Source organism: Pieris napi, chromosome 3 (genome assembly GCF_905475465.1).
Source record: "Pieris napi chromosome 3, ilPieNapi1.2, whole genome shotgun sequence".
Lineage (NCBI taxonomy): Eukaryota > Metazoa > Arthropoda > Insecta > Lepidoptera > Pieridae > Pieris > Pieris napi.
In genome coordinates, this window is record NC_062236.1 from 11,865,569 (window position 1) to 11,892,844 (window position 27,276).

At 32.3% G+C, this 27,276-nt stretch overlaps 2 protein-coding genes across 6 annotated transcripts in view; both read left to right on the forward strand.

Moving 5' to 3' along the window:
- Positions 1-27,276, forward strand: part of LOC125063268 — an 80,581-nt gene that overhangs the window by 6,667 nt on the left and 46,638 nt on the right. The gene's annotated exons all lie outside the window — the stretch shown is intronic.
- Positions 15,319-17,788, forward strand: LOC125063270 (cysteine-rich with EGF-like domain protein 2). Of its 2 annotated transcripts, XM_047669632.1 has the most exons (4): positions 15,320-15,503; positions 15,589-16,559; positions 16,812-16,851; positions 17,285-17,409. In XM_047669632.1, exons 2-3 carry the CDS (start codon positions 15,601-15,603, stop codon positions 16,825-16,827), a joined length of 975 nt encoding a protein of 324 aa, XP_047525588.1. In that variant the 5' UTR covers positions 15,320-15,503; positions 15,589-15,600; the 3' UTR covers positions 16,828-16,851; positions 17,285-17,409. The 2 variants fall into 2 exon arrangements, with proteins under 2 accessions (XP_047525587.1, XP_047525588.1); XM_047669631.1 differs by lacking the exon at positions 16,812-16,851 and having other exon boundaries at positions 15,319-15,503; positions 17,285-17,788.

Consider the following 27,276-nt stretch of genomic DNA (forward strand, 5'->3'; position numbering starts at 1 on the left):
ATTTTACTAACGTTCCTCACAAACGTTCTGAACATGGCTTAAATAAAAAAATAAAAGAATGAAACATTAAATCATGTAATTGTAAATCTAAACCATTCTCGAATTCACTTGAACCCACATAAAATCATCTAAATCGGTCCAGGCGTTTAGGAGTTTAATTACAAACACAAGCACAGAAGATTCATATATAAAAACGAGTACTATTAGATATTTCAAAATTGTTTTGCTCCGCGTTTTGTTTAGGGTGCACATTCTACCATAACACCCTTGCACCTTTTACAATGTTTAGGAAATGCAAACGATGTGCTGGTTTCCGGTCGTGTTTGTCTATCTACAATTAACTTTTAAAACTGCCGAGTGTCGAAAAAGGTATAGAATTCATTCGTATTATGTACTTTGACTGAAATTATGGAAAAAACGCAAAAAAATCGCAAATACACAAAACCTATAGGAAGCGATATAATTTATAAAGAAACGGTAATTTTAGCAGCATCTCTATACTACTTCGTGTCGAAGAAGAGAGAGTTGCTCTGGGCAAACTCTTCAAGTGTCAATCGACAAGCGTAGTCCAAACTTCCAGAGAAAGCATAAATTGTTTGGGTTTCCACTGAATCCCCGTAAAATTACGTAAGCACTAGCATTGCTCAGGTTTGGGTTCTTCAAGAAAAGAGCGTGCCATTTCTTAAAAGGCACTTGCGAGCTTTCTGGCAATGTGAGTGTCCATGGGCGGTGGTATCACTTAACAACAGGTACCTCTGCCCGTTTCCCTCCTATTACTTAAAAAAATGAAAAACATGGGCGTTAGAAGTTATACTTCTTTGGCGTAACATGTATAACTTCTGACGCATGACCCTTTAATTTTTTTATCTTTCGCATTATTTTACGTAGAAAAAACGACACTAACAATAGGAAAAAGGTATAAAATACATTGAAAGTTGATATAACGCATTATCTAGTTAAATAAAGTTTATTTGAATGTCACAAAAAAAATCCTACATAATTAAAGACATTGACATGTTTTTTATTTTAAAATGTTTACTGTGCTAATTTCCGGGTGTCGGTTTTTTATTTAAAATTTAAGCTCATTTTTCCCTAACGCGCCAAAAGAAGTGCAACTTTAAAAATAGAACGACATTTACTGACTAAATGCAATACTATTCTTCTTCTTCCTATCCGGTGCACTCTTGACAGAGCGGTCGTGATCGCTAGGAAGTAGTTGTAGGGGCAGATGTGATGCGCTTCACGACTTTTTGCCATCGTTGCCTATTAATGGTCATCCTGCTGCACTGATTGAGAGAGTCTCCTACGGCAGACTTGATTTGGTCAGTCCAACGCGTAGGTGACCTTCCGCGCGGTCTAGTGCCTTCCACCTTCCCCTGGCACCTTTGCAATACTATTACAAAATCTTTAATCACATCTGATATTGGCGCATTTTTTAAATATTAAATAAAAGTAATTTTACGTACCCAAAATCTCTCTCGTTTGTTGCTGTGTACGCATTATGAAAATCAAGAACACAACCACTTTTTATAATTCTGCATTTCCAATTTGAGGCACGGATTCAAACTTGATTCGGCGCCTACCCTGTCATTATCTTTTTCGTAACATTAAAGCCGGTTCCAATAATGCCTATAAGGCCAATTTGTACCTTCTAATCTAATTTGTAATTCAGTAAAAATAACTTAACTCCAAAGCTGCTTTATAAAAGACATCAACGCGCTTGAAGCATTTTAATCGTTTGAACGGCAAAGACATATTTAGTTACTCGCAGAACAATTTAAAATTGTATCTAAAACTGTATACATATTTTTAAAATGGTTTCATTAAAAACTCTTTCGTATTAAAAAAACACAAGTTTACGTGGTGTTACGTTTCTGTTCTATCAATTGTTTTTTCTTCAATAAGTTATTCGGAAGGTAATCTTTTTTCAAAAAAAGAAAAAAAAAGAATCAGGATGAACAGCAATCAACAAACTCAAAAAAAAAATTACAGCTGAAAAAAATTGCAAAATGAAATTAACTAACAAATATAAAGTATTTTTGTTTGTTTGGTTTAAGATGCTAATCTAAGGAACTACTGATTCCAATTGAGGCAAGGATAGATAATTTTTTGTTAGGTATATAGAACTGAGCAAACAGGCAGGAGATTCATCTGATGTTAAGTGATATCACCGCCTATGGACACTCTCAATGCTTGAGGGCTCGCGAGTGCATTGCCGGCCTTTTGTCATAGCCGTTACCGACTATAGCATACAATCAGCTTAACCCAAATAAACGTGAAACATAAAATGACTTAACCCTTCGCAATTTAGCTTTTGGACCACACTAGAGTTGCCTCGGGGTTAACGTGAACAAAAGTGGTCCGCACAGAATTCCTAAGCGCGCTATTATCTGTTGCACTTAGCCAAATCACGGTGCAACGATTGTTCGCTGAAGGCGAGTAACTAAATTGAATAGTGCCTATAGGAGGATAATATAAAATTTATCTAATGCCCCTATAGTACAGTTTTTTTTTTTTTTTTTTTTTTTTTTAATATTATGGCAACAGCTTCAACTTTATGCCAGTTTCAAGTAAAAGGTTGGGAAACTACACGCGAAAAAAAATAAACAAAGAAATAAAAAAGGAAATAAAGGGATAAGCTGGTTAAAAATAAAATATGTACATAAACATATTACATCTTAATATTATTATAGATTATGAAAGAAGATAATACATTATAATACAATAAAGGATAAAGCAAAAGGCAGGAGATTTTAGTCGGAAACGGAACATGAAGTGATTGTAAAGAATTCAGAAAGGAGGTACGGTCATATTGGGAACAAGAAAAGAAAATATGGTCAAGGTCACCAATATCTTCTCCACACTCACAAATATTACTATCAATAATACGAAGCCTTGCTAAATGATGAGGTGTACAAACATGTCCTAAACGCATTCTGGAAATGATAGAAGTGACAGTTTTAGAACTTTTAACCTCAAAGAACCATGGTCTACTGGGGATCCTGGGTTGAATTTCAGCATAATGTTTGCCTTTGAACTTGCTGCTTCTCAACCAAACATCATTCCATGACTCCCAAAGATGGGTTTTCGGAAGAGCAGCTAAATCATGACAATAATTAATGTATGGGACTATGTCTCCATCCTTTATAGCTTCTTTAGCAAGCTCATCGGCTTTCTCGTTTCCTTTAATTCCACTGTGACTTGGAATCCATGCAAAGATAACGGTGTAATTTCTTTGAGAACATATTAAAAGCTTATCACGTATTTCGCAAATAATAGGATAACAAAGTTTCATTTGGAAAGGAAATTTTTCAAGAGATTGTAGTGCACTTTTTGAGTCTGAAAATATGATTGTACTTTTAGATTTTAATAAAATAACTAGTTCTAAAGCTTTTAAAAGAGCAAAACACTCTCCAGTAAAAACCGAGGATTCAGGAGGAAGTTTAATCTTTTGAATTATTTTATGTTGCCAATGAATTAGACCAACTCCAACACAATCATCAACAGAGATTTTAGAGGCATCTGTAAAAATATAATCCCAACCTTCCCAATTTTGTTCCTCAACGCTACTCATGAAACGAATATTTGTTTCCAGAATATCTTGCTTACGGACGCCTATATTATATCTTATATCCGGATCAAGAATTAAAGAATTGAATTGTGTCATAAATATGGGTAATGATGGAGATCGATGAATGCGGCTGTGTAATGTTAAAAATTTACGAAAGCTTATTATTAGACATGGTAATGATTTGTGACGCCAGTAACGGGATGTATAAATAATATTGTTCAATTCATGCAGCCTTCCATGTAGAGGGTGGTTAGAAAACTGCATAGATTTGAACAAGAATCGATCACTTAAAAATTGCCTTCTTAATTTTAAAGGAGGATCGCAGCATTCTACTTGTAAAGCATTGGATGGGCTCGATTTCATTACTCCTGTCACAATTCTCAAAGCTTTTGACTGAATGACATCAAGTTTTTTACTTCCCAAGACACTTCCTCCATCTAAGAGAAATGTGCCATAATCTAAAACAGATCTTATAAGAGCGTTATACACAAGTTTCATAGAAAACGGATGAGCACCCCACCATACACCTGAAAGGCATTTCATGATGTTAAGCAGCTGTGCACATTTCATAACAACATGTTCATAATGGGCAAGTCCAGACAATTTTGAATCCAATATAACTCCTAAAAACTTAATTTTTGTTTGGAGTGGCAAAGATTGACCATTGAAGGTCACATTTATTATAGGAGTTGTGCGTTTTTTGGAAAATACGACTATAGAACTTTTGGAAACTGATAGATCTAGGCCATTTTTAACTAACCAGATATTAAGACAATAAAGTGAACTAGACATGGAATTGCAAGCCTTAACCACAGATTTATCAACGGAATAAAAAAGAAGATCATCTGCATATTGTAGCACATTTATATGGGAATTTATAGATAATTCTAAATCATACGTGTAAATATTATATAAAAGTGGGCTTAGTACCGAACCTTGGGGAAGGCCTTTAAAAACTGTACGCTTTAACTCGGTAATATTACCATCTTTCTGAACGATTAATGATATGTATCTGCATGATAGTAAATTGATGATAAAACGTATTAATAACGTAGGAACCTGTAGCTCTAATAATTTGCGTTGTAGAATAGAAATGTTCACATTATCATAGGCGGCAGAGATGTCCAAAAAGGCAGCAACAATATCTTCATCACGCGAAAAAGCTATGCGAATATCTGTGGTCAATATAGCTAAATTGTCTATTGTAGATTTTGACTTCCGAAAACCGTATTGACTATTGGCTATTAAATTATTGTTTTCTATAAACCATTCCAAACGATTCTTCACAAGATGTTCAGCAATTTTAGTTAAAACGGAGGACAACGCAATAGGCCTATATGAGGCAACATCATTGGTAGGTTTGTTAGGTTTTTTAATCGCTATAACTTCTTGAGACTTCCATGTTTCAGGAATATTACCTGTGACCATGACGGAGTTTATTAAATTTAAAAAATACATTAAGGCAGTATCACCAAGATGAGATAAAAATGAGTACATAATACCATCCTGACCAGGAGATGAATCTTTAACATGTGAAAGCACACCTTTCAATTCATGTAATGAAAAAGGAGAGTTTAAAGAGGAAGTGTCATCTATCAAAGACGATTCCAAAGGAAAGTAGATCGATTCAGCAGCTGATGGAGGAGCTAATCTGTCTAAAAAGGCATTTGTTAAAAAAGGGGGAAGTGAAGACGATGATAAAGATTCTTTGAAAGCAGATCGAAAACGTTTAATACTTGTCCAAACTTCTGAAGGGCACGTAGAAGGAGATAAAGAAGTACAAAATTTTTTCCAGCCTGCCTGCTTTTTATCTCTGAGGAATTTACGTGTGGTACTAATAACTTCATTGAGAATATCTAAATTTTCATTGGACATGTCCTCAGCATAGACTCTCTCAGCTTCCTTTCTTCTGCTTACAGCAACCATACATTCTCTATCCCACCATGGAGGAAAAGGAATCTTATTAGACGGATTTCGTTTGACAGAAAAAATCTGATCGGCAGATTCTATTAAACATGTAGCCAAAGCTTTAGAGGAATTGGTCTCACCACCGCTAACTAATTCAGGCAAATCATTTATTTTAGATTCGACAAGGATTTTAAATGCAAGCCAATCAGCATTATTTAATTTATATTTCACACGAGGTTGTCGTTTTTGATAAGGAGAGCGTCTAATAGGTGAGGATATGATAATCGGGAAATGATCACTGCCAAAAGTAGATGATGAAGTGTACCAAGAACGAGAAGAAGCAAGATCTGGAGTACAAATTGATAAGTCAACCGCGCTAAGCTTTTCATTGGGCTTTGTACGTCTGGTTGGTGAGCCAGTATTAAGTAAACACAAATTATGTAAATCTAATATTTCAACTAAACGTACACCATTGGAGTCAGTAGTGCCACAACCAAACATTTGGTGATGAGAGTTAAAGTCACCCAATAGAAGGAATGGACGACTAAGTGAAGAAAGTAAATTATTAACGCTATTGAGAATAACAAAAGAGGAACGAGCTAGGTAAATGGAAACTATAGAAATATTATCAATTTTTATGCCGACAATATTAATGGCATCATTAGAGATTAATGAAGAAAACGCTATTTCAGAAAAATTAATTGAGTTCCTGACAAGTAACGCTACGCCACCATGGCCATCAAATCTATCATCACGCAAGCAGGTATATCCTGGGATCCTTAATAGGTACCCTGGCTTCAACCACGTTTCAGATAACGCAACAACAACGGGAGAATGTTTATTTATCAAATATATCAAATCATGTTTCTTTGGAACAACACTCCTGCAATTCCATTGAATTATCTTGGAATCCATTATTTTTAATAACATTAACTGATTTAATTTTTTCATTAATAGAGGCAACGTGGGACGGTTTCAATAAGTTTGAGTTTATTAAACTAGTTAATAATGCTAGTATCATTTCTAATACATCAGATTTTTCTTCTTCTTTATTTTTGTGTCCAACCAGAGCACTGCCATTTTTAGGCTCTGGAACTTGGAAATCTTTTAAAACATTATAATGAGCAACACGATCATAACCATGTTGTGGTTTACGAGGAGAGCGAGGTTTTAAGAATATTGTCTTTTTATTTGAGGCATTAGTAGAATTATTACGAGATACAGACTTCGCTGCGGAAGAATATACGGGTTTTGGTACTTCCGGAATTGTTGAACTTAATGCATCTGCGTATGAAGGCTTAATAGAAGAAAAATATTTACTGGCTTCGGCATAAGACATGCAGCTCTGAGCCATTTTAACTTTGATTTCTGTCTGTCTCACAAATTCTGGACATGACTTATCTATCGCTGAATGGGACCCTTCGACTTCACACATTACACAGTACAGAGGATCTTTATCTGACCTGTCACATGATACACCTGCATGTTGACCTCCACAGTTATAACATATTGGAGTCTTAGAACGACATTGAACTTTGGTATGACCATAACGGCAGCATTTATAGCATTGTATGGTAGGATAAATATATATTTCTACTGGAAGAGCATTATAGCACATGAAAATCCTTTTTGGTAAAACTTGCCCATCAAATGTTAATACAACTGATTCAGAGGGTTTCCAAGAAACCGAGTCATTAATTTTTACCTTGCGATTCAAACGTCTTATTTTAAGTATTTTGCCGCAGCCTATAGGTACGGATACATTTTGTTGAACTTCCTCTACACTCCAATCTACAGGGACCCCGCGAACTAGACCCATTCTTGTTACGCTGAAAGTGGGAATGAAGGCTTTTAACTTTTTCGTTTCCAAAAGATTGCAGTTAAGAAAATTATTGGCGTCTTTATAATCGGAAAAGCCAACTACGCACCTGTTTCTTCCTATACGCTTTACACTTCCGGGAACAATATTATTAAATTTGTTCTGCTTTAAAAAATTGCCAAATGTTATTGGATGGAGAATGGTCCCGTCGTCAGGTGAACTTTGAATACGTTGAACATGTATAAAATAAGGGGAAACATCGGTAGAAACATATTCAGTACGGCCAATCGAACGGGGGTCCGTATTGGTTACTGAAGTTGTGGTGTTGTTTAAATTTCCCGCGTTAGAGTCTTGAGAGATATTTGAATTTTCCGTGTAAGATGTTGATGGTCGAGAGGATGTGCTATGTGAATTATTATTATTTTGCAAGTGTGGAGATGACGTGGATTGAGATATAGGTTTTGAAGTAACCTTTTTAATTAAAATTGACTCATCTTCTACATTGCATAAGCTTTCGCACTGACAGTAATCACCGCTAGAACCACTACCTTTCTTTTTCTTAATTTTCGTACATTGCCGACAAAGGCGCAAATAACGTGTTCGTTTACGACTTCCTTCACCTGTTTGAGATGATACCGAACAATCGGTATCCATTTTGTCAAATTCATCTTGTGAACCAACAGATACATTTGATCCCACAGGGAGATTCAAGCCAACAAGGCCATCATCCCCCCGACCTAGATCGGGGGGCTTGTTCATACAATATTTACAGAAATTACAAAAACTTACCGACTACACGATGACACTATACACAAATATGATATAAAGATTACATATAATACAAAAATTAAAACTACCAGCTTATCCTCTGCGTTTTAACTAGTAAAATTAAATTAAATATTCAACACCGTGAAAAATACGTCTACCATGAACGAAGTTTCCCGCGCTTTTTCTATAGTACAGTTGACTAAAAGTTTTATTCTAAGTATCAATATAAGCAGATATGTCATTACGATCCATGATTTTATGTTTGGAAAAAAGTTGGACAGTTTTTTCACAATTTAGTATCATAGATATTTCTTTACATATTATCTATGATATACCTAAGTAACAATATTAACCCTTAACACAGAATTCTGTATCTGTTTCATTAATATTCCGTGCCCAAAAAAATTGTGCTTCAGCAAACTATCACCACGATTTGAACTGAGACTCCAAGTTATATTGGACGTCAAACGTTAGTTAAATTAATGTCATCGCTTGCTTAATATAATTTTTAACAATTAAAATACTTGTATTGTAAAAATTTAAAATTAAGAACTTTTGCCCATGATTGCCCAACAATCTACAAAGATGCAAGGAACTAAGAAGGTATTAAATAGCCACTTCTTCCTTGCGTCTTTATCCTTCTTACACATTATTGTTTAGCTTATAAGCGCATCACAAACACAAACGACACTTAGAATCAAAGAAAAAAAACTACCACCACGCTAACCTTAGTAGCATCTTATCTAGTTGCTTTTTGTTATTTAAATAAAAGTCTTAAAGGTAAATAGTAAAAAAAAACAAGTTAACAGTTTCACTACAAATAATTTTTAAATTAAAATCGCGTCTTCAAAATTTAATTTAACTAAGCAATTCGATAAATAATTTGTCAAATTACATCTCAAGAATTCAAATGTAGAACACCACAATCGTTTTAATCTAAAAGTTGCTTTTTAAATCGCACAATAGATCTGGGACAGCTCTTTGTTCGCACCGTACTAAATTAGGCAATTGCTGGCAACACTTGTGCATACACTAAAATAGAGGCCGTGTCTGCAAGTCCGGTCTATAATGTTTTAGAGTATCATTTTTAATGATACAAAGGTGTGGTTGGACTAACATTTAATATGAAATCATTTACCTGTTTTAATTACGAAAAGGTAATAAAATTAAACTTTTTGAACCCACGCATTTCTGCCATATTTATTTGTCGAAGAGAGGCGTAGTTCGGCTTTTTAATTAAACAAACATTCCACTAGAGGCGTTAATATAACTATATAATCTAATGAATCTTACTAAAATAAATGCTTGTACTCAAACCTATGTAAAAATAGTGCGATGACCGCTGATTAGTTGAGCTTTTTTATAGTCTCGAGACAGGATGTTTGTACGTGACTTAATAAGCCAGCAAACTGATAAATGTTATTCAAAGTAAATGTGACTTTTGCTGCGTGTATGAGTAAAACGAAACAAAAGATGATCGCTATCAGTAGACCTAAAATTTATGTTATTTAGAATAACATTCGAATTCGCCGTTCTATATATTAAAACTACTACATTGTTTAATGAATTCAAAATATATTCCATTTATTATAATATATACTTCATAGTTTAGACCTGCGTAGGTTCATAAATGGAACAATATTTATGGCACAGACTACCAGTAGTAAAAAATAAAAAGAAATTACACGTCAAATTGATAACCTTCTTTTTTAAAACGATAAGTTAAGTCGGGAACCTTAAGTTGGTGGGGGGAAATTAATTTTTTGCACTTTTTTTTGGCTCTATCAACTGTTCGTTAACTGTTCTTCATTGTTCTATCAAAAAAAAATTTTGTTCGTTCTTATTTTTATTTTTTTTTAATTATAAAAAAATTGACCCTCAATTTGGCACGAACTATAGATATTTTGATTTTTTTTTCTTTCTAATAGTTTAGAACTATTCAATAACTGTTCGTTCAAAATAAACAACTGTTCGGCTTTCATTATCCTGTAATTTAATAATTAACTTTTTTTTATAAATCTTAATTAAATGTTATTGCACATGCGCAGTATCAATGCGCATAGTTCTCATAAATTATGCGCGGCCTATTTGAATTCGATTCAAAGAGACAACACAACAATAACAGCAACAACAACAAAATCATCATCATCATCATCATTAATAATAATAATAATAATAAATATCATTCGGCAGCCTAAATTGAATTTGATGTCTTTTTTAAATTTCATATTTTAAATTCAGATAAAAATGTTCGTAATTATTTATATACAATATTTGGTTTTCCTTTTCAACGGAGTTCTTTGATTATATCTTATCTAATTGAGTAAAAATAAAGGAACTGATAAAACAATATTTTTAATTCATTTAAATCTTAGTAGGTATAATATGTTGGTGAAGATATGGATCTTCTTAAAGCTTCGTTTATAAAAAAAACGGTGATAAACGTAATTCATTGTAAAATTCATTAAATCATTCGAGAGAATAAATATTTTTTTTTTCATTAAATTCACCTCTCTATAATCTTACATTTTAAGTTAGTCATTATGATGTAAAGCATGTCTTCAAAAAATTATAAATAAGATAAAATTTACAAATACAAAAATGATTTATTTTTTTAAATTAATTGAAATTCTTTTATATTAATTTTGAAGTAAAAATCTAAGTCAACTTATAACGTAAGTAGTACAGAAAAAATTTGTTAAAGTTTTCGTATTCGAAAATGAAATTATATTATCATCTATTTTAAATGAATAATTAAAAATATTGACTGAGAATGAAAAAGAAATTGGTTCTAGAATATATTGTATCAATATATAAATATATAGTTTGCATGGGACTAATCCTTTTCTATTTTTCTCATTCAATATATTTAATCAGGAATGTTAAAAGAATGGATAAGTACAAGAAATACGACTTTAGATGTTAAGAAAGAGTTCATTTTGTTTGTATAAAATAACAAAATATAAATGAAAGTAAAAACCGGGTGATGATGATGATTTTGTTGTTGTTGCTGTTATTGTTGTGTTGTCTCTTTGAATCGAATTCAAATAGGCCGCGCATAATTTATGAGAACTATGCGCATTGATACTGCGCATGCGCAATAACATTTAATTAAGATTTATAAAAAAAAGTTAATTATTATTAAATTACAGGATAATGAAAGCCGAACAGTTGTTTATTTTGAACGAACAGTTATTGAATAGTTCTAAACTATTAGAAAGAAAAAAAAAATATCAAAATATCTATAGTTCGTGCCAAATTGAAGGTAATTTTTTTTATAATTAAAATAAAATAAAAATAAGAACGAACAAAAATTTTTTTTGATAGAACAATGAAGAACAGTTAACGAACAGTTGATAGAGCCAAAAAAAAGTGCAAAAAATTAATTTCCCCCCGCCAACTTAAGGTTCCCAGTTAAGTCAGTACCAAAACATAGATAAATTGAGGTTTTTTCACTTTAACAAAAATAGAATAGTAATTTCAAAATAACTAAATTCTCATGATATTTTTCTACATATGACGGCCACGGCTTTAGTGTGAATTATTCGTCAGAACAAAAAAGTTAATTGCGCCGGCGGTAGTCCACAGATGATATTATAATTGCTAATATGAAATGATCTCTGGTAATTTGTTATGAATAATAGCTTTATCTAACTTGAATTCAAACGTATTAAAAAACTACGATTTATTGTTAAAAAAAACGATGATTCTACATTTGCTTTGTATGGATATAATTTATGTCTTTTGTATTTTCTTAATTAAGCAAGATTAGAGTCAATCTAAAATAAGTAAATGAATTTGATATATCAGGTTCTGGAGTAGATTTAACAAAACAAAATGTTTTATCTAAAACCTGTAATTCTATGATAACTTGATTGTTAATATAGAACGTTAGATCGCACAGCTATCGTGACACATAACATTTATGTCATAATATTCAAGGTTTCTTGTCAAACAAGTTTGTAACACGATAATTATTTACTTAGTTGTTTTAAATAAAATATTATATTTTACGTTTTTTCGTCTACATATTAATTATAATCGAGATTATATAATCTGTCCACGGTTTCGAGTACTTGATTCTTAAATACCTATTTAATCGGATGTACGAAAATGTATGACATTTTTTCGTGTGATTTTTTTATAGAACAAGGTGTAACGCGCAGGAGGCTCACCTGATGTTAAGTGATACCGCTGCTCAAAAACACTCAATGCTGGAGACAGACATACATTTTAGACATTCCAATTAACTGACCATTATTATTAATAAGTTTTTTTAAATTGAGTTTAAAAAAAGTAGGAGATTATAATGTTAAACCTTAGTTATGTCTAACACTATAAAATATAGTTTAAAATTATAATGACATGTGAAACTTCATTGCGAACAGAAAGATGAAGGAAAATCGTTTTTTTTTATCATAGAGGGGCAAAATAAAGGCCTCCCATTAAGGGGCAGACTTTGCAGCCCATGGACACTCATTTTTAGTGGGGAGTGTGTGAGGAGTGAATTGAGTAGTGTGGAAAGCTTACGGGTTATTGTACTTTTTAATTCCAAGTAATTAAATAAATAAAAATATTGATAGATAAAAATTGAGATGGTACAATCGGGGTATTAGAATATACAAAATGCATATAAATTGGTCAGGCCGTTTCTCAAGGTGCTCTCTGGTTTGACATTTATCGTATATCTATTTCTAAAAAAATGCCATATTAAATAAATTTTGACTTTTTATTTGTAGATAGTTGGTTGACATATACCTTGTAAAATTTATTTCCTTTGTTTCTCTTGATATTTAAAGATGTCTTTTATTTTTATAAACAATTTTGGCGAGGTTGTCTCTTGTTGATTAAATACATCCTTGTCCAGTTGGTTGGCATTTGCGACATGACGTCATTTAGCCATGACTCAATCCGCTTACTAAATAGTTTGCCAATGTGACCAGGGTTTTCCTATTTCTTGATACCGAATTGTGATGGTAACAGTTAAAATGAATAAGCTGTCCTCTTTCTTCAACAAATTACCACAAATCTTTTCATAATATCCAGATACAGTACATATGTAAATTATCAGATTAAAAAAGTGCTATTTCTATTTAAGTTTTTTAAGCCAATATGCGCTCTTTAAATTTGAACAAAAAAAAAAAAAAACAAAGAAAGAACTAAACAAATTTATTTTTTTCTCCTATAACTTATAGAATAATAAAATAAATTCTGCAAAGACAATTAAAGTCTATTTAACAGCACTCTTAACAGTCAATCTGTAAACTGTACATTTTATTTTGACATACAAACTATTTTTTGAAATTGGAATTCCTATTATGCTTACGGTAAGATGAAGAGTACGTTTTTAACCATTAACATTTCAAATTCCAGTTGAATTCCGAATTTTGGTAATGACAAATTCAATTAATTTTATGACTTTAAACTTCCTTGCCATTTCATTTATCTTTTATACCTCTTACGATCTTATCTGTGCCTGGTACACATAAACAAATTTAAAATTAAAGTCACGAATAAAACCAATCACCATCGGAAGCAATTAAATACTCCGGCCGTAATTTCTCGAACAATCAATTCATAATTAGTGGACAACAAAGAATATTATAATAGTCACGGCTCGAGACGCTATCTAACATATATCTTTTCGTTTTATTATAAGGTTTTATTGTACTTCAGCGTCTCAAATAGTTGTAACAACGAATTTAAAAGAGTTACCAAGAAAGGTAGAACAGGGCACACACGCACATGTATAATCTGAGTTACAAACATACTCGTACTTGTTTTACGGTTTTGTTTTAAAATAATTTGGGGTAATTTACAAAACGCTACTTTAGCAAAAATGTCTTGTATAGATACATGCCTACATGCACATATTATATGCATAAACAAATATATTTGGTAAATTTATTTTTTTAAATATCGTAAGACGATATACAAATGTGATAATAAACATTTATTTTAACGCTTTTATACAAGAATTATCTTTTCTTTTTCGAATTTAAAATAATCTCAAATAATCAAAACCACTACAGTATCGCTTTCTCTATAATTTATGATGGCATAAATTCTTAGGCAAACTGCAAATAAAAGTATCCGATCGCAGCTGCACTTAAGTTTTAAATAATAGCAACATTTAACATTTTATTTATATCCATGTACGATTCAAGATTATTATGATATCATCTCAACCCACAAACAGGCTTAAAGCGAGATCATTTCTTTATTTCTCAGGTTTTTCTGTGACTTTTAATGATTATGAGTTTAATAATCTTCATGGAACAATTTGAATTGTAGATTAAAATTATTTCTGAACCAAATGTACGTATGTAAAATGTTTCTATTTTCGTAACACTTATGAATGACAAAAATACGTGAATAATAAACTTGGAAAACTTCTTTCAATATTTATAGAAATAATCATATTAATTATACTAAGCCTAATATTTAAAACATAAATGTAACAAATGTATAAAATGTCTGTTCGTTAGAAGATTTTCCCATCTTTAGGAAATTCAAAACGAGCATTGTAGTCGGTGAAAGCTGTATATTATGCAATATCTGTGATGTGATATTAGATGTATGCAAACTTCTTTGTTTCTTACATTAATTAAGTTACATTTGTAACGTTTTTTAGATTAAGAAATTTAAGTCTTTTATGTTATTTGAGAAGTAGATATGAGGTATTTTTTATAAGATACTTAGAGCTTACGGAATAGCCATAAATTGCAGTCACCGAAGCTCATAATCACCCATTTAAATGCACCCAGACTTGAGAGATACGTTGTTAAATCTCTTTAAAAAAATAGAAAGGGATATAAATCTCGACCCATAGGACAAGATCAATGAAGAAATATAACGCATATAGAGGTATATAATATAACGAATATCGCATAATGAGATACGATCGGCAAAAAGTAAAATCGATAATTTTTCATTGGAATCGCGCGCACGCCCCGATATATTTCATACGAACACGAACAATTCAACTTGACGATGGGTTTGTGACTTATCTTGTCACTTTTATTTTTGATAACTATAAACCTTTCATTTATTATTAATTTTGTATCATATTAAATCATGTTTTTATGTTCGATAAAAATGTTGTATAAATGTAAAGTTTGAGAAAGATGTTGTTCAACACTAATACATATTTAAGTTATATAATAACGTCTAACGGAACGTCGCTTCGATCGCATGCCGACGTCTTTCCGACTTCAGCCGGTCATTGACGCGTCAGCTGTCAGTTGTCACTACGTCTGTATAGGCTTACGTCAGTATTTGTTAGCTATTAGCTAGTCGAAATAAAACACGTCAGTTTTACGATCTATTATGAATTAAAATCATATTTAAATAATTATTTAGCACTATTAAAAGCTCAGTATAGCACTATTGCATTTAATTATCACAGATTGTCCATTGTAATCAAGGATACTTAAGGTAATATAGCCATGTAATTTTTCCATGTAGTTGTTGTAGTTAAACATTTGTAAATATTTAATGTATTATATATTTAATTTTACAGTATAAAATTACAATGAAGAGGATGGTTTTAAGTGTATATATTAGTGTTATATTCTTCTTCACTTCGGTACTTTGTACTGTACAGCCTCCAAACATAAACCCTGGAATATTAAGCCAGTCTAAATCACTCGGCGAGTGTCAATCGTGTAAGTTATTTATAGAATCATTCAAATCGGGATTAGATAGAACAACCCGAGGAAAATACGAAGGAGGAGATGCCGCTTGGGAGGAAGAAAAATTAAAAAAATCATACAAACGAAGTGAGATGCGATTAGTAGATATTCAAGAGGGACTATGTAAAGAGTCAAAACACTCAATTCAATGCCACCATATAGCTGAAAAAGCTGAGGAATTTATTGAAGAGTGGTGGGCGCAAGATCCTGATGAATCTGTTGATTTATTTAAATATATATGTATAGACAAGTTACAAGTATGCTGCCCCAAACACCATTTTGGAAAAGATTGCACACCTTGTCCAGGTGACCATGATAATTTATGCAGTGGCAATGGAAAATGTAGGGGTGATGGCACTCGGAAAGGTAATGGAACATGCCTATGTGATCCTGGCTATATGGGAGAGAACTGCAACCAATGTTCTTCAGGTTATTATTTGTCTTACAAGGATAACAACAAAATGTTGTGTTCTGTTTGCCATCGCTCCTGTATGGGTGGATGTAGAGGAGGCACAGCCAAAGACTGTGTTGCTTGTAAATCTGGATATGTTTTTGATTCAGATAAAGTTTGCATTGATATAAATGAGTGTGAAGACTTAAAGAGATGTAATGCAGGCCAATTCTGTGAAAATAGATTAGGCTCCTATGCATGTATAGCCTGTGATAAGTCTTGTAATGGTTGTCATGGAGGTGGGCCAGATTTATGCAGAAAATGTGCAAAAGGATACTCAAAAAAAGGAGAGTTGTGTATTGCTGACAGAGAAGACGAGGATCAGTCAGATACATTAACTACAACTAGGTAACATCTCTTATGCATTAATTTGATAACAACCACATAAGTTTGATTTTTTAAACAACCTTTATAACATGAGAATTTGCCCATTATAATTATATAAAATATAGTTTTACCAATTTAATTTTTAAAAAACAAGAGGGTATAATTATTGTTTTCTCCTCACAATTATTTCTTAATTAGTCAAAAGTGTTCAAGCTAATGTGGTTCTATTAATAAGGTTTATTTTGTTTTCTAATACTTTAATATTTCTTACAGAAAAGAGGAGCTGTAAAACATGTGATATTATATATTTTAGGTAATTTAACTATAAATTTTGGTGATGGTAATTCATATTTTCCTCTTAGATTTTCTAACAGCTTTTGGGAACATTGCTTATTCTATTTACATTTAAATATAGGTATAATACAAAGTACAAACATCTTTTTGAATTGATTTTACTCTAAATTTTTTGACGGACAAGTACTTAGTTGATCAGCTTTTATAAGATTATTAAATTTATGATGCAAAAACATATATGAAACCCTAATGTTTTGCTATCCCTAGTTTGAGACTAAAATATGGTGATATATGGACAAAAAAAATTGTAGTGGCCATTTTTCATGCCACTTCACACATTAAAAAAACCAGGTTTACGATCTACGGTTACAAAGTTAAAAACACCTTTTTTTATTTATATTATCTACATTTGAACTGGAAAATTTTATTTAATGAAAGGAATTTAATTATAGGTACATCACATACATAGGATTGTTAATAGCAACAGTAATATTACTTCCCAAGTCACCATCAGTTGGCGGCATTGTCGGCATCGCGGTAATCTCATATATCGTCGGTGCTGAATACTATTGTATGATTAATGGTCACGCGGGCCTCGTGAATATGAAAGACTTTGATTTGATGCAAGTATTTCGCACTTAGATTTAGTGATTTATGATGCAAAGTATATCTTCCTTTTTCTTCACTCATGACTATAGCATAAATGAATGTATGTTTTTTGTACCTTCATAGTTGGTAACGCATAGCTTGGTTCGATTCTCGGCGATATAATAATTGTATCTTATAGTTATGGCGCTCGGCAACCTAGTTGCCTATAAAGATGTACCAATTAACTCTACATTTATCAACCCCATGCTCTAAAGGAATTTATGCAATTAATTTTTTTTCATAAATTATATTGTTCGTGAATTGGAATTATTTGTTGTGAGTACAATTTAACACTTAACACTACTATGTAATATCAAGAATTGCCAAAAATCGTAAAAAAAATCACGAATTTTTATTAACCTTATTAAAACATGTTCACTTTTCGTAATGCCAATACTTATACGCACATTTCGTAGATTAAATGTAAAAATAATTAAAATGTGAATAAAAGCTTACAGGTATTCCATTAGTAGTAGATACATATGTATGAAATAATTTTTAATACATATAATAAACTGTTATAAAAAAAACAGTTTTAGTACATTAATTTAATAATAATTGATTGAGTTTAAAGACTATTAAAACTGATTTAGTTGTTTGATAATTTGTTGTCTTATATATGTCGCAGCCAACTAGTTTAATTAGACGTTCAATTAACAGCCTAGCCTTTTAACTAAACGGGACCGTTTAACTAGCGGCCTGTATAAATATATTTTTTATGTCATATGTTTAATCTTTTTTATTTCTGCCAAATAATGACTCTATCGTACGAAAGGCCTAAACATTAGCCAGCCAGTTTATTAAATGTTGTAACAATCGCTACAGCTGAATATCTTTCAGGCCGCTAGTTAAATGGCACCATTTAGTTAAAAGGCTAGGCTGCTAATTGAACGGCTTATTAAGCTAGTTGGCTGCGATATATATATTATAGTTCTTATTCTAAACGATTTTATTTATTTAGTTTATAATAAATTGTTTCTATTTCATTAAAAGTTAATCACACGGTTTCAGTTATTAACGAGTAAAATTGTATTCAATATATTTCACTAGTTTAAGTAATGCTTTGTGATATATTTATTTTGTGATCATTAATATTATGAAGATTTTGTCCTTTTGTAAAAACAATCAATATTTAAGTAATATTGAAAATTTAGATAGTAAGATTTAAATAAAGAGTGGGTGTTTAAATTAATAGTTAGTTTTATTTATTCCTTTAAAGAAATTCACTCCGAATTAGTAGTAGATTTGTATTTCACGTGCTATGGCTCCATCAAATAGTTTGCAATTTTTTTTCCTGGTAACCCCGCCATTCAGATGGCATATTTAATATACTGTGACTTCGTATTGGATACAAAATACTTCAGAATATCCAGAGATAACATTTTTTATATTTTGCGGCAGTCTGTGTCGTTTACTTATTTTCCTATATCCCCAAAGTGGCACAGAGGGCGTCTACAATGCGCGCTATTACGTTCTTTCTGTCTTGTTGGTTAATCTCTAAAGTGCAAAACTACTTCAATACCTTTTCCTATCGTTAATGATAGAGCTTTGTGTCATTGATATCGGATTATAGAAACGACGATTAAATGATGATAAAGTCGTCAAGATGATAACTTAAATAGCTTGATAATAGTTTTAATAGGCGGGGGAGCGTTCAAGTATTACGTAATGAATTGGGGGGGGATTGAATTACGGGTTATTGTTAATATTATTTTCGACTTTCCTGTACTTTACACAACATAATGGTAACTTTTAAGTATAAAGAGTCACTGGGTGGTCACGAAACGTTTTACTGTATTTGGGTACAAAAGAACGTTAAGACGCGTTACAGGGGGGGTGGTTAATAATCTCAAAAAAATGCGTGACGTTATACTTGCACGCTCCCCGTTTCAGAAATCAGTTATTTTATTAGCAATTAATAATTTAAAAAAAATACAGTTTAAATGTTCATTTCTTTATAATTTAAACCTACCAATCTTATTTCGCTATTACAAAAAAAATCAAAATATTTCGTCTTCGTTAAGTAATAAACGGTTCATAAGCGTTATGTAACAGGAGCTGTCAATCAGTGCAGTGTGACCCTGACACCGATTTACATGTTCATACCGTACTCGCCTGCAGGTTCTGTTTTTATAGGTTTAAGTTAGAAGATATTGCGAGTAAATTTAAAAAGTAAGCTTTTTTAATTTTCTTAGTTATTTATTTATACTTCATTGCCATAATACACATAATTATACATTTAAAAAAACAAAAGTAAGAAGGTTAGATAAGTTATTAGGCACCGGGCGGCCTTATCGCTAATAAGCGATTTCTTCCAGGCAACCCTTCTTACGTTACTATATACGATAAAAATATGTTAATATATTATTTATGATAGAATTGAAATTTATATATTTACTTCCAAGTGTAAACACTTATTTTGCTAGCTTTAAACAATTGTTAGGTCCATAAATTGATTGACTTTGTAATATATACATTATACGTGCATTAATTCCTCGCAAAGCAATTATCCGTTCAGGTTGGCTTCAGTTTCATTCTTTTAAAGGTGATTTATTCATTTTTAATATGAGGAGGACATTTTATATACAGAGTCATATAATAAATCGACGCTTCATCGACTAATTTATGTCGCCTGCCATTGCCCACGCATTATGTAAGTAGTAACTTTATGCAAATTACTGAATGGCCTCTTCGTGTACTCGTTTTAGACAACATACAAATATTTGTTTCGACATACATTATTTAAAGTGTCGTATTCTGTCAATTGAAATCCAGATCTTGAGAAAAGATATCTGTACTTTTGGTTGAGAAAGACAAGAATGTATGATGACGAAAGACGATGACGCGTTTGATTTGGCTGTAATCAACCGCCAACATGGACATCGTATCTGTAAATGGACTAGAGTATAGAGAATAGAGATGTCTTTGGTGACAAATGACAATCGAAATCAGTGATGCCAACTCCTACAGAATGTTCCCCCTAGAACCTTCAAATACCTTTAATTATGGATTTAGAACCCCTAAACTTTTTGTGGTAATTTCAAATATACATTAAAAGTACATTCAAGTAATATAAAATCTCGATCTTGGATCTTTTGATATTTCAGTCATTGCCTCGTTTGGTTTCTATATTTGGTTTAGTTTGTTTGTTGGGTTATTTGTGGGCTTAATATAGATTGTATAGAATCGTGCATTTTTTAAGAAATGTTTTTGTGTACCTCATAGATAAATGTACCTCCTACTTAACACCCCAAGACATCTTGATTACCCCATAATTTGGGGGGAGAACCCCCAAGTTGGCATCACTGAGCGAAACGCGCCATTTTACCTTCTTAGCCAGTCATCCGGTTCCTATTGGTATAGATAACATATTTTCTTGTACTCCGAAGTATCTATCGATTCGTAGAAGTCACAGGAACTAATATTGTTCTCGATATTCCTTAAACATTTGTTAAACAAGAACTAACAAGGTAATTTCTTACACATATTTTGTGTAAGACTGCAAAACCAAAACCAGCTTTTAAAAAAGCAAAAACGTTATAAAACTCAATATAATATATTCAGAATTCAGATAATGTTGAAAACAAGTTTTTGTTATAGTTGGACCGAAAATGGAAGGTTGATTTGCGACTTTGCCGGATTCGAGACAATATAGCGAGTTTTGTTTTTATGGAGTTGCCATTTCACAATTAATATCTGAGGTCAGATATTTTTATAACAACATCGTAAGGAAATCCTTTAGTAATATGATTTGACTTTCCTAATTGCTTTGGATGATATTAAGATAGTGTTCACTAAGTAAGAGTGGAGTTTTCTACGGCGGAATTTATACTAAATTATTATACATATTTTTACTTAAATATCGACGGTATTTGTCACCCTGAAGAAACCATTCGCGTTAAGGAAATATATCAATGAAACGTGTGTCCTAAGTCAAGTTAAATCATTTTTAATTTCCATATAAAATTCTATTATTAAGGTTTATCTCTATATATATAAAATTCTCGTGTCACAATGTTCGTTCCCATACTCCTCCGAAACGGCTTGACCGATTTTGATGAAATTTTTTGTGCTTAACCGGTATCTATGAAAATCGGCCAACATCTATTTTTCATCCCCCTAAATGTTAGGGGTAGTCCACCCCTAAATTTTTTTTTAATGTTTTAGACAAAAAAATGTTTTTATTTATTTATGATACAGCATACAAAAATACATACCTACAACCCTTAATTTTCATCTACCCTCTACGATCAACCTATACTTTTATTTGTTAGTTAAGAACTTATAACTTGAACTCTGAGGTTTATTAGAGAAAAATCACAGAAAAACCTAAATGTTTTCATTCCGCAAAATCGAACAGTATCCGTTGGTAGGTACTAAAAAGGTAGGCTAAGTAAAATCACATTAACGAGAAACGAAGTTCGCGGGGGCAGCTAGTATATATATAAAATTCTCGTGTCACAATGTTCGTTCCCATACTCTTCCGAAACGGCTGAACCGATTCTTATGAATTTTTTTTATGCATATTCAGTAAGTCTTAGAATCGGCTACTATCTATCTTTCAAACCCCTAAGTGATTAGGGGTGTCCACCCCAATTTTTTTTTGTTTTAGATATTTTTTATTGTTTATTATGATACATCATACAAAAATACATACAACCCCTAACTTTCACCCTTCTACGATTAACCCTTAAACAATGTTTCTTAGAAATATTATACATGGCAAAACAAAGTTTGTCGGGTCAGCTGGTTTCCATATATAATTCTATTATTCAGCTTTATTATTCTATAAATATTGTAGACGTCATAACAGTGTTGTTACAAAGACAATAGAAAAATGATAAATATTGTTACTTGGCAAGTGCCAACTGCATTAATTTGCTAGCGACATGCAATGCGTGATACACGCCGATGTATATTGTCGTTTCTGTTCACGATAAGTCTGTCAACGTTGTATAGTCTTAAATCGAGATTTTAATGATAAAATGTTTTGGCAAACACTTGCAGCCAGTGGCAACACATCAGAGATTTCCCCCTAGATTTAGGACTTACTTTATTTTCAACCGAGTTAGGGGCAGAATAGGGGGAAATAATATTTGGAGTTTTTAAGGGGGGTTTCAATCGAGTTAGGGCCAGAATAGGGGGAAATAATATTTGGGGTTTTTTAGGGGAAATTTCAAAACACGCCAAATACAATTTTAAAAGTGAAACTTGTATTACATTGTCTCAATCTTTTTCGAGTGATCGCCATCACGAGAGGCTTGAAATTAAGAAAGATAGTAATCCAATGAAGACGTTTTTGCTAACAAATCTATTTTTAACTTATTATTATAAAAAGTTTGGTTCTAAATATCATTTTAACATTAACCAAAGGCGTGGGAAACAAATCTCGCATTCATAATTGTCTTTATTTTCGTTTGTCTAAAGTTCCGTTTACATAGATGATTGTATCACTTATAGTGATAATTAATACCCTTATCTTTAAAAGAAAGTGAAGTCGTAATATTAAATTATTATGAAAACACTCCCATGACATAAAATCAACAATAGATATTAAAATTCAACTTTCTACATTGCATTGTTACTCTTTTTTACATCACTGCACTCAACTTTTACAAATCTGAGGAAAATCTATATTTTCATTTATATTTTATTAATATAATATTTATTTGTAATATTGCTAAATTAATAGAAATTACATACAGTATACCTTAGTTATACTCTATAAGTATGTAATAATTAAAGATAATACACATGAAAAGGAATTTTTAACACTTTGAATTGTTAAATTATAAAATTCTCCTCAGTGTCTAAAGTCAGGTTATTTCAAAGTTAACAATCATTTATTCATATAGGTAACACAATGTACACTAATGAACGTCAACAAATGCTTCTAATTTTACATTTACTGCCAGTTTTCAAATCAAGGGTGTAGAACGCAAAAGAAGAACTGGCAAAAGAAAAACTCTCCGCCACTCTTTTTAATCGCCAAGTTTTTTGTTTTACACAACGTTTGTAAGGAGCTGCAACCATTACACCATGTTCCACATGACATCTAAGTAATAAATAATAATAAAATAAATTAAAAACAAAGATTTGTCCTCTATCAGCAGGAGGCATGGTGAAATAGGAGCACGCACTTACATTCTCGTGGGAATTCAGTAGATAAGTTATTACTCCATAAGATGTAGGATTAGATTCAACTTCGCGACTAACAACTAAGTATCCGCTTATACCAAATCCAATACGTTTTGGACATACGGAAGTTATACTAAATCGCGATATTGGAAGACCCACTAAGAGTTGGACAACAAATTTCGTTGAAAGAATATATTAAGATATTAAAGATTCTATAGACTAATGCCCACTTTATCCGAATTTAAAGTTCTTCATCTGCTATCTGTATGTTTTGTGTAAGATAATTTCTATATAAAAGTATTATAAACTAGTTATACGACTTGTGGAAAAGAGTTTTTTCTTCATGTGAATAATTATTGTTCCGTTACGATGTCTCAACATATTTTCACATCACTGCGTACAGCTTTCATTGCAAATATCTCAGGAAAAATGATATGTTCATTCGATTCAGGTATCGATATAATATCGAATAATCAAGTTCCTATTCGTAAGGGTTGGGTGCGCAAGAGGTCGCAATACATAAAGTAAATATTATAGATAGGTTGCTATAGATATAATCTGTATACACACTGATAAAACTGACGCATTGCTGAAAACACGTTACACTGGTAAGACGTAATTACTTACAAGTAATTCAGTAAAACAGTCAAAGAAGTCTCTGCTGGTAGCTGCGCGCATCGAGAACTTTTACTATACCTAAACTTATTTGGGCGGTAGTTTGTGTTATGTGAGCCACGCGAGCGTAATTTTGAGTTTATTTTTTGGATACATATACCGGATTTCTATATGATCATCTGCATAGTATAATACACACTATTAACTATACAATTCCATCAATTATTGCCTCGATATCCCCCTTTACAACAACGAAGAGGTCGTTGTTAACATCCCCGAGTGATCCTCCCAAAAACAGCAAAAGAGTGGAACTCCTTGCCCTTCCATCTTCCCTAGACAGTGTAATATGGGTCCATTGTTACCGGCGGTTAAACAGGCGTCTCCTGGACATGCGTGTCCATAGGCCACCTTGATTTGTGGCCAAACGTCTATCCAGTTCTGAGAAAAAAAAGTGTTGTAATTCGCGTGAAGTCTGTTCCGAGTTTCGACGCGTGATATGGCATTGACGTGTTGTATTAGCTGGTTTTTATATGCAGTAAAAGTAACTTGAAGTGAGCAGTGTTGGCCTAGTGTCTTCAACGTGCGACTCTCATACCTGAGGTCGTAGGTTAGATCCCCGGCTGTGCACCAATGGTCTTTCTTTCTATGTGCGCATTTAACATTTGCTCGAACGGTGAAGGAAAACATCGTGAGGAAACCGACATGTCTTAGAGCCAAAAAGTCGGCGTGTGTCAGGCACTGGAGCCTGATCACCTAATTGCCTATTAGATTTAAAAATGATCATGAAACAGATTTAGAAATCTGAGGCCAAGACCTAAGGAGGTTGTAGCGCCACTGATTTTTTTTTTTAAATAACTTGAACTATTATTCTGGAGAACGAAACTAGTCTGGTTTAACTTAAGTATATTTTTGCCGATTCTTAGAAGTTAATCTTCACGCTCATCTGAATAAGGCAATATGTGCATTTAGCGTTCCCGGAAGGGTTTCAGGTCGAACCCGTTTTGCTGTAGACTAGATTAGATAATATCGCATTCGGACCTTCTACTGAACGAGTTCAAACAAGTATAACAACTAAAATTGCCATTCAAGTTCACACTTAGTTTTCATAGAGCGAAATTTATTGATACTAAATGAAACGCTTAAGGAAAACAATTTTAAATTGTATTTAAACTGAATTTTGATAATTAAAGGGTCAGCTTGTCAGTATATTAAATGTTTTTTACGTTGATAAAATATTATTAGGAACTAAATAATATACTACATAATCATAAAATTTTAAACCACTCCCAGTGTCAGAAAGGAAAACAAAAAAATTATAAAAGCATTTAAAGAGAGCAGTGTTGGCCTAGTGGCTTCAGCTATCGACTGTCATCCTTGAGGTAGTAGGTTTGATCCCGGGTTGTGCACCAATGGACTTTCTTTGTATGTGCGCATTTAACATTCGCTGGGTGAAGGAAATCATCGTGAGGAAACCGGCTTGCCTTAGACCAAAATTCGACGGCGTGTGTCAGGCACAGGAGGCTCATCACCTATTTCCCTATTAAATTGACAAATGATGATGAAACTGATACAGAAAACTAAGACCCAGAACTAAAAAAATTGTAGCGCCACTGATTTATTAATTTTATATGGTTATGTAAAAAAATATAATCATTCATAACTATTAACTAAAGTACTCTTTCGGCTCTTTCTGTCAAATTGTGTTTACGCTGCGATGAAAAGGGACACATGATTTAGTGTGTAATTTATTTTCGAGTCAAGTTCAAATTGTTATCAAAAGTATACAAAAGTCTAACTTTAGAGTACTTGGTTCGTTTTTACGTCACAAACAAAAGCTCAGGTATCAATGTCAATTAAAATGTGACATAAAGACACTATCCAAGCCCCGTGAGGGGTCATGTCTAGGAGGGCTTCCTGCTCCGTATTTAGTATAAACCAATATATTTCCTTAGAATCATTTCCTTCTCGTTGAATCGACTAAACCTAAAGATAAGCATAGCGAACATTGTACGAGTGTGGTACTTAAGCGGGTAATTCGAGCACGTTCGTGGCATACCGTTCCGTTGTCGTGATCTTACAGTTATATGACTTTTACACTTTGCGATACGACCTCCTACATTTCTGTACAGAAAGCTTTTAGTACGGTGTATTAACGATACATTATTAACGAAATATATGGAGATTGCGATATTATTAGGAACCACGAAGAAAATAAATAGATATGACATATGTATAGTTTGTTTTTTGCCAGTTCTTCTCTTCCGTTCTACGCACTTGATTTGAGAACTGGCAGTAAATGTAAAAGTAGAAGTATTTAATATATATTTCTTTTTTGACGTAGGTACATTAGTGTATACATTGTGTTACCTATATGAATAAATGATTTTTGATTTTGAATTTGACTTGTTTATTCTACAAAAGATGAACATTATATTAGTCGTATCATATTATAATAATAGTTTCTAATTAGAGCTTTTAACAAAGGGTGTCTGAGCGCCGATTTTAAACATTAAATATGTTTAAAAAAAACGAATTGTATTGGTAATATTTTAATTGCAGCAAATTACAATGTTTTAGTGCAGATTTTATGTATTATATTATACCGTCAAGATGTCTTCCATCACGGTAAATGCAATCTTCATAGACATACCGAAGGACGTCAACTAACATGGCTCTCACTTCTCTCGTTATTCTAGCTTTCAATTGCTCAAAATTGGTAAGAGGGGTATCATAATCTCTTGCTTTGACATAACCCCATAAAAATTCAGTTGGGTATTAGGTCGGGAGATCTGGGTGACCACAATATGTCACCAAAGATATATAACCTTGCCAGTTTTATAAGGAACGAAGTTGTTCTTAGGCGAAAGATGATTTGTGTTGAAGCGAGACAGATGTATTAAGATATAATTAATAATCAATAAGACACACTAAAGGATTTTTTTAAAAGCAATATATGCCATGTCTAACATATATATCTTAATATCAGAACTTGTCAAGAACGGAACATGCTCATTATTAAAAAAAATAGGACGCACAAAGATAA

What these genes read in the sequence shown, in the direction of transcription:
- LOC125063270 (XM_047669631.1), top strand. Translation starts at nt 15,601, where the DNA reads ATGAAGAGGATGGTTTTAAGTGTATATATTAGTGTTATATTCTTCTTC. An exon ending in GATACATTAACTACAACTAG is followed by an intron (nt 16,560 to 17,284) that starts GTAACATCTCTT and finishes ATTTAATTATAG; the next exon opens with GTACATCACATACATAGGAT.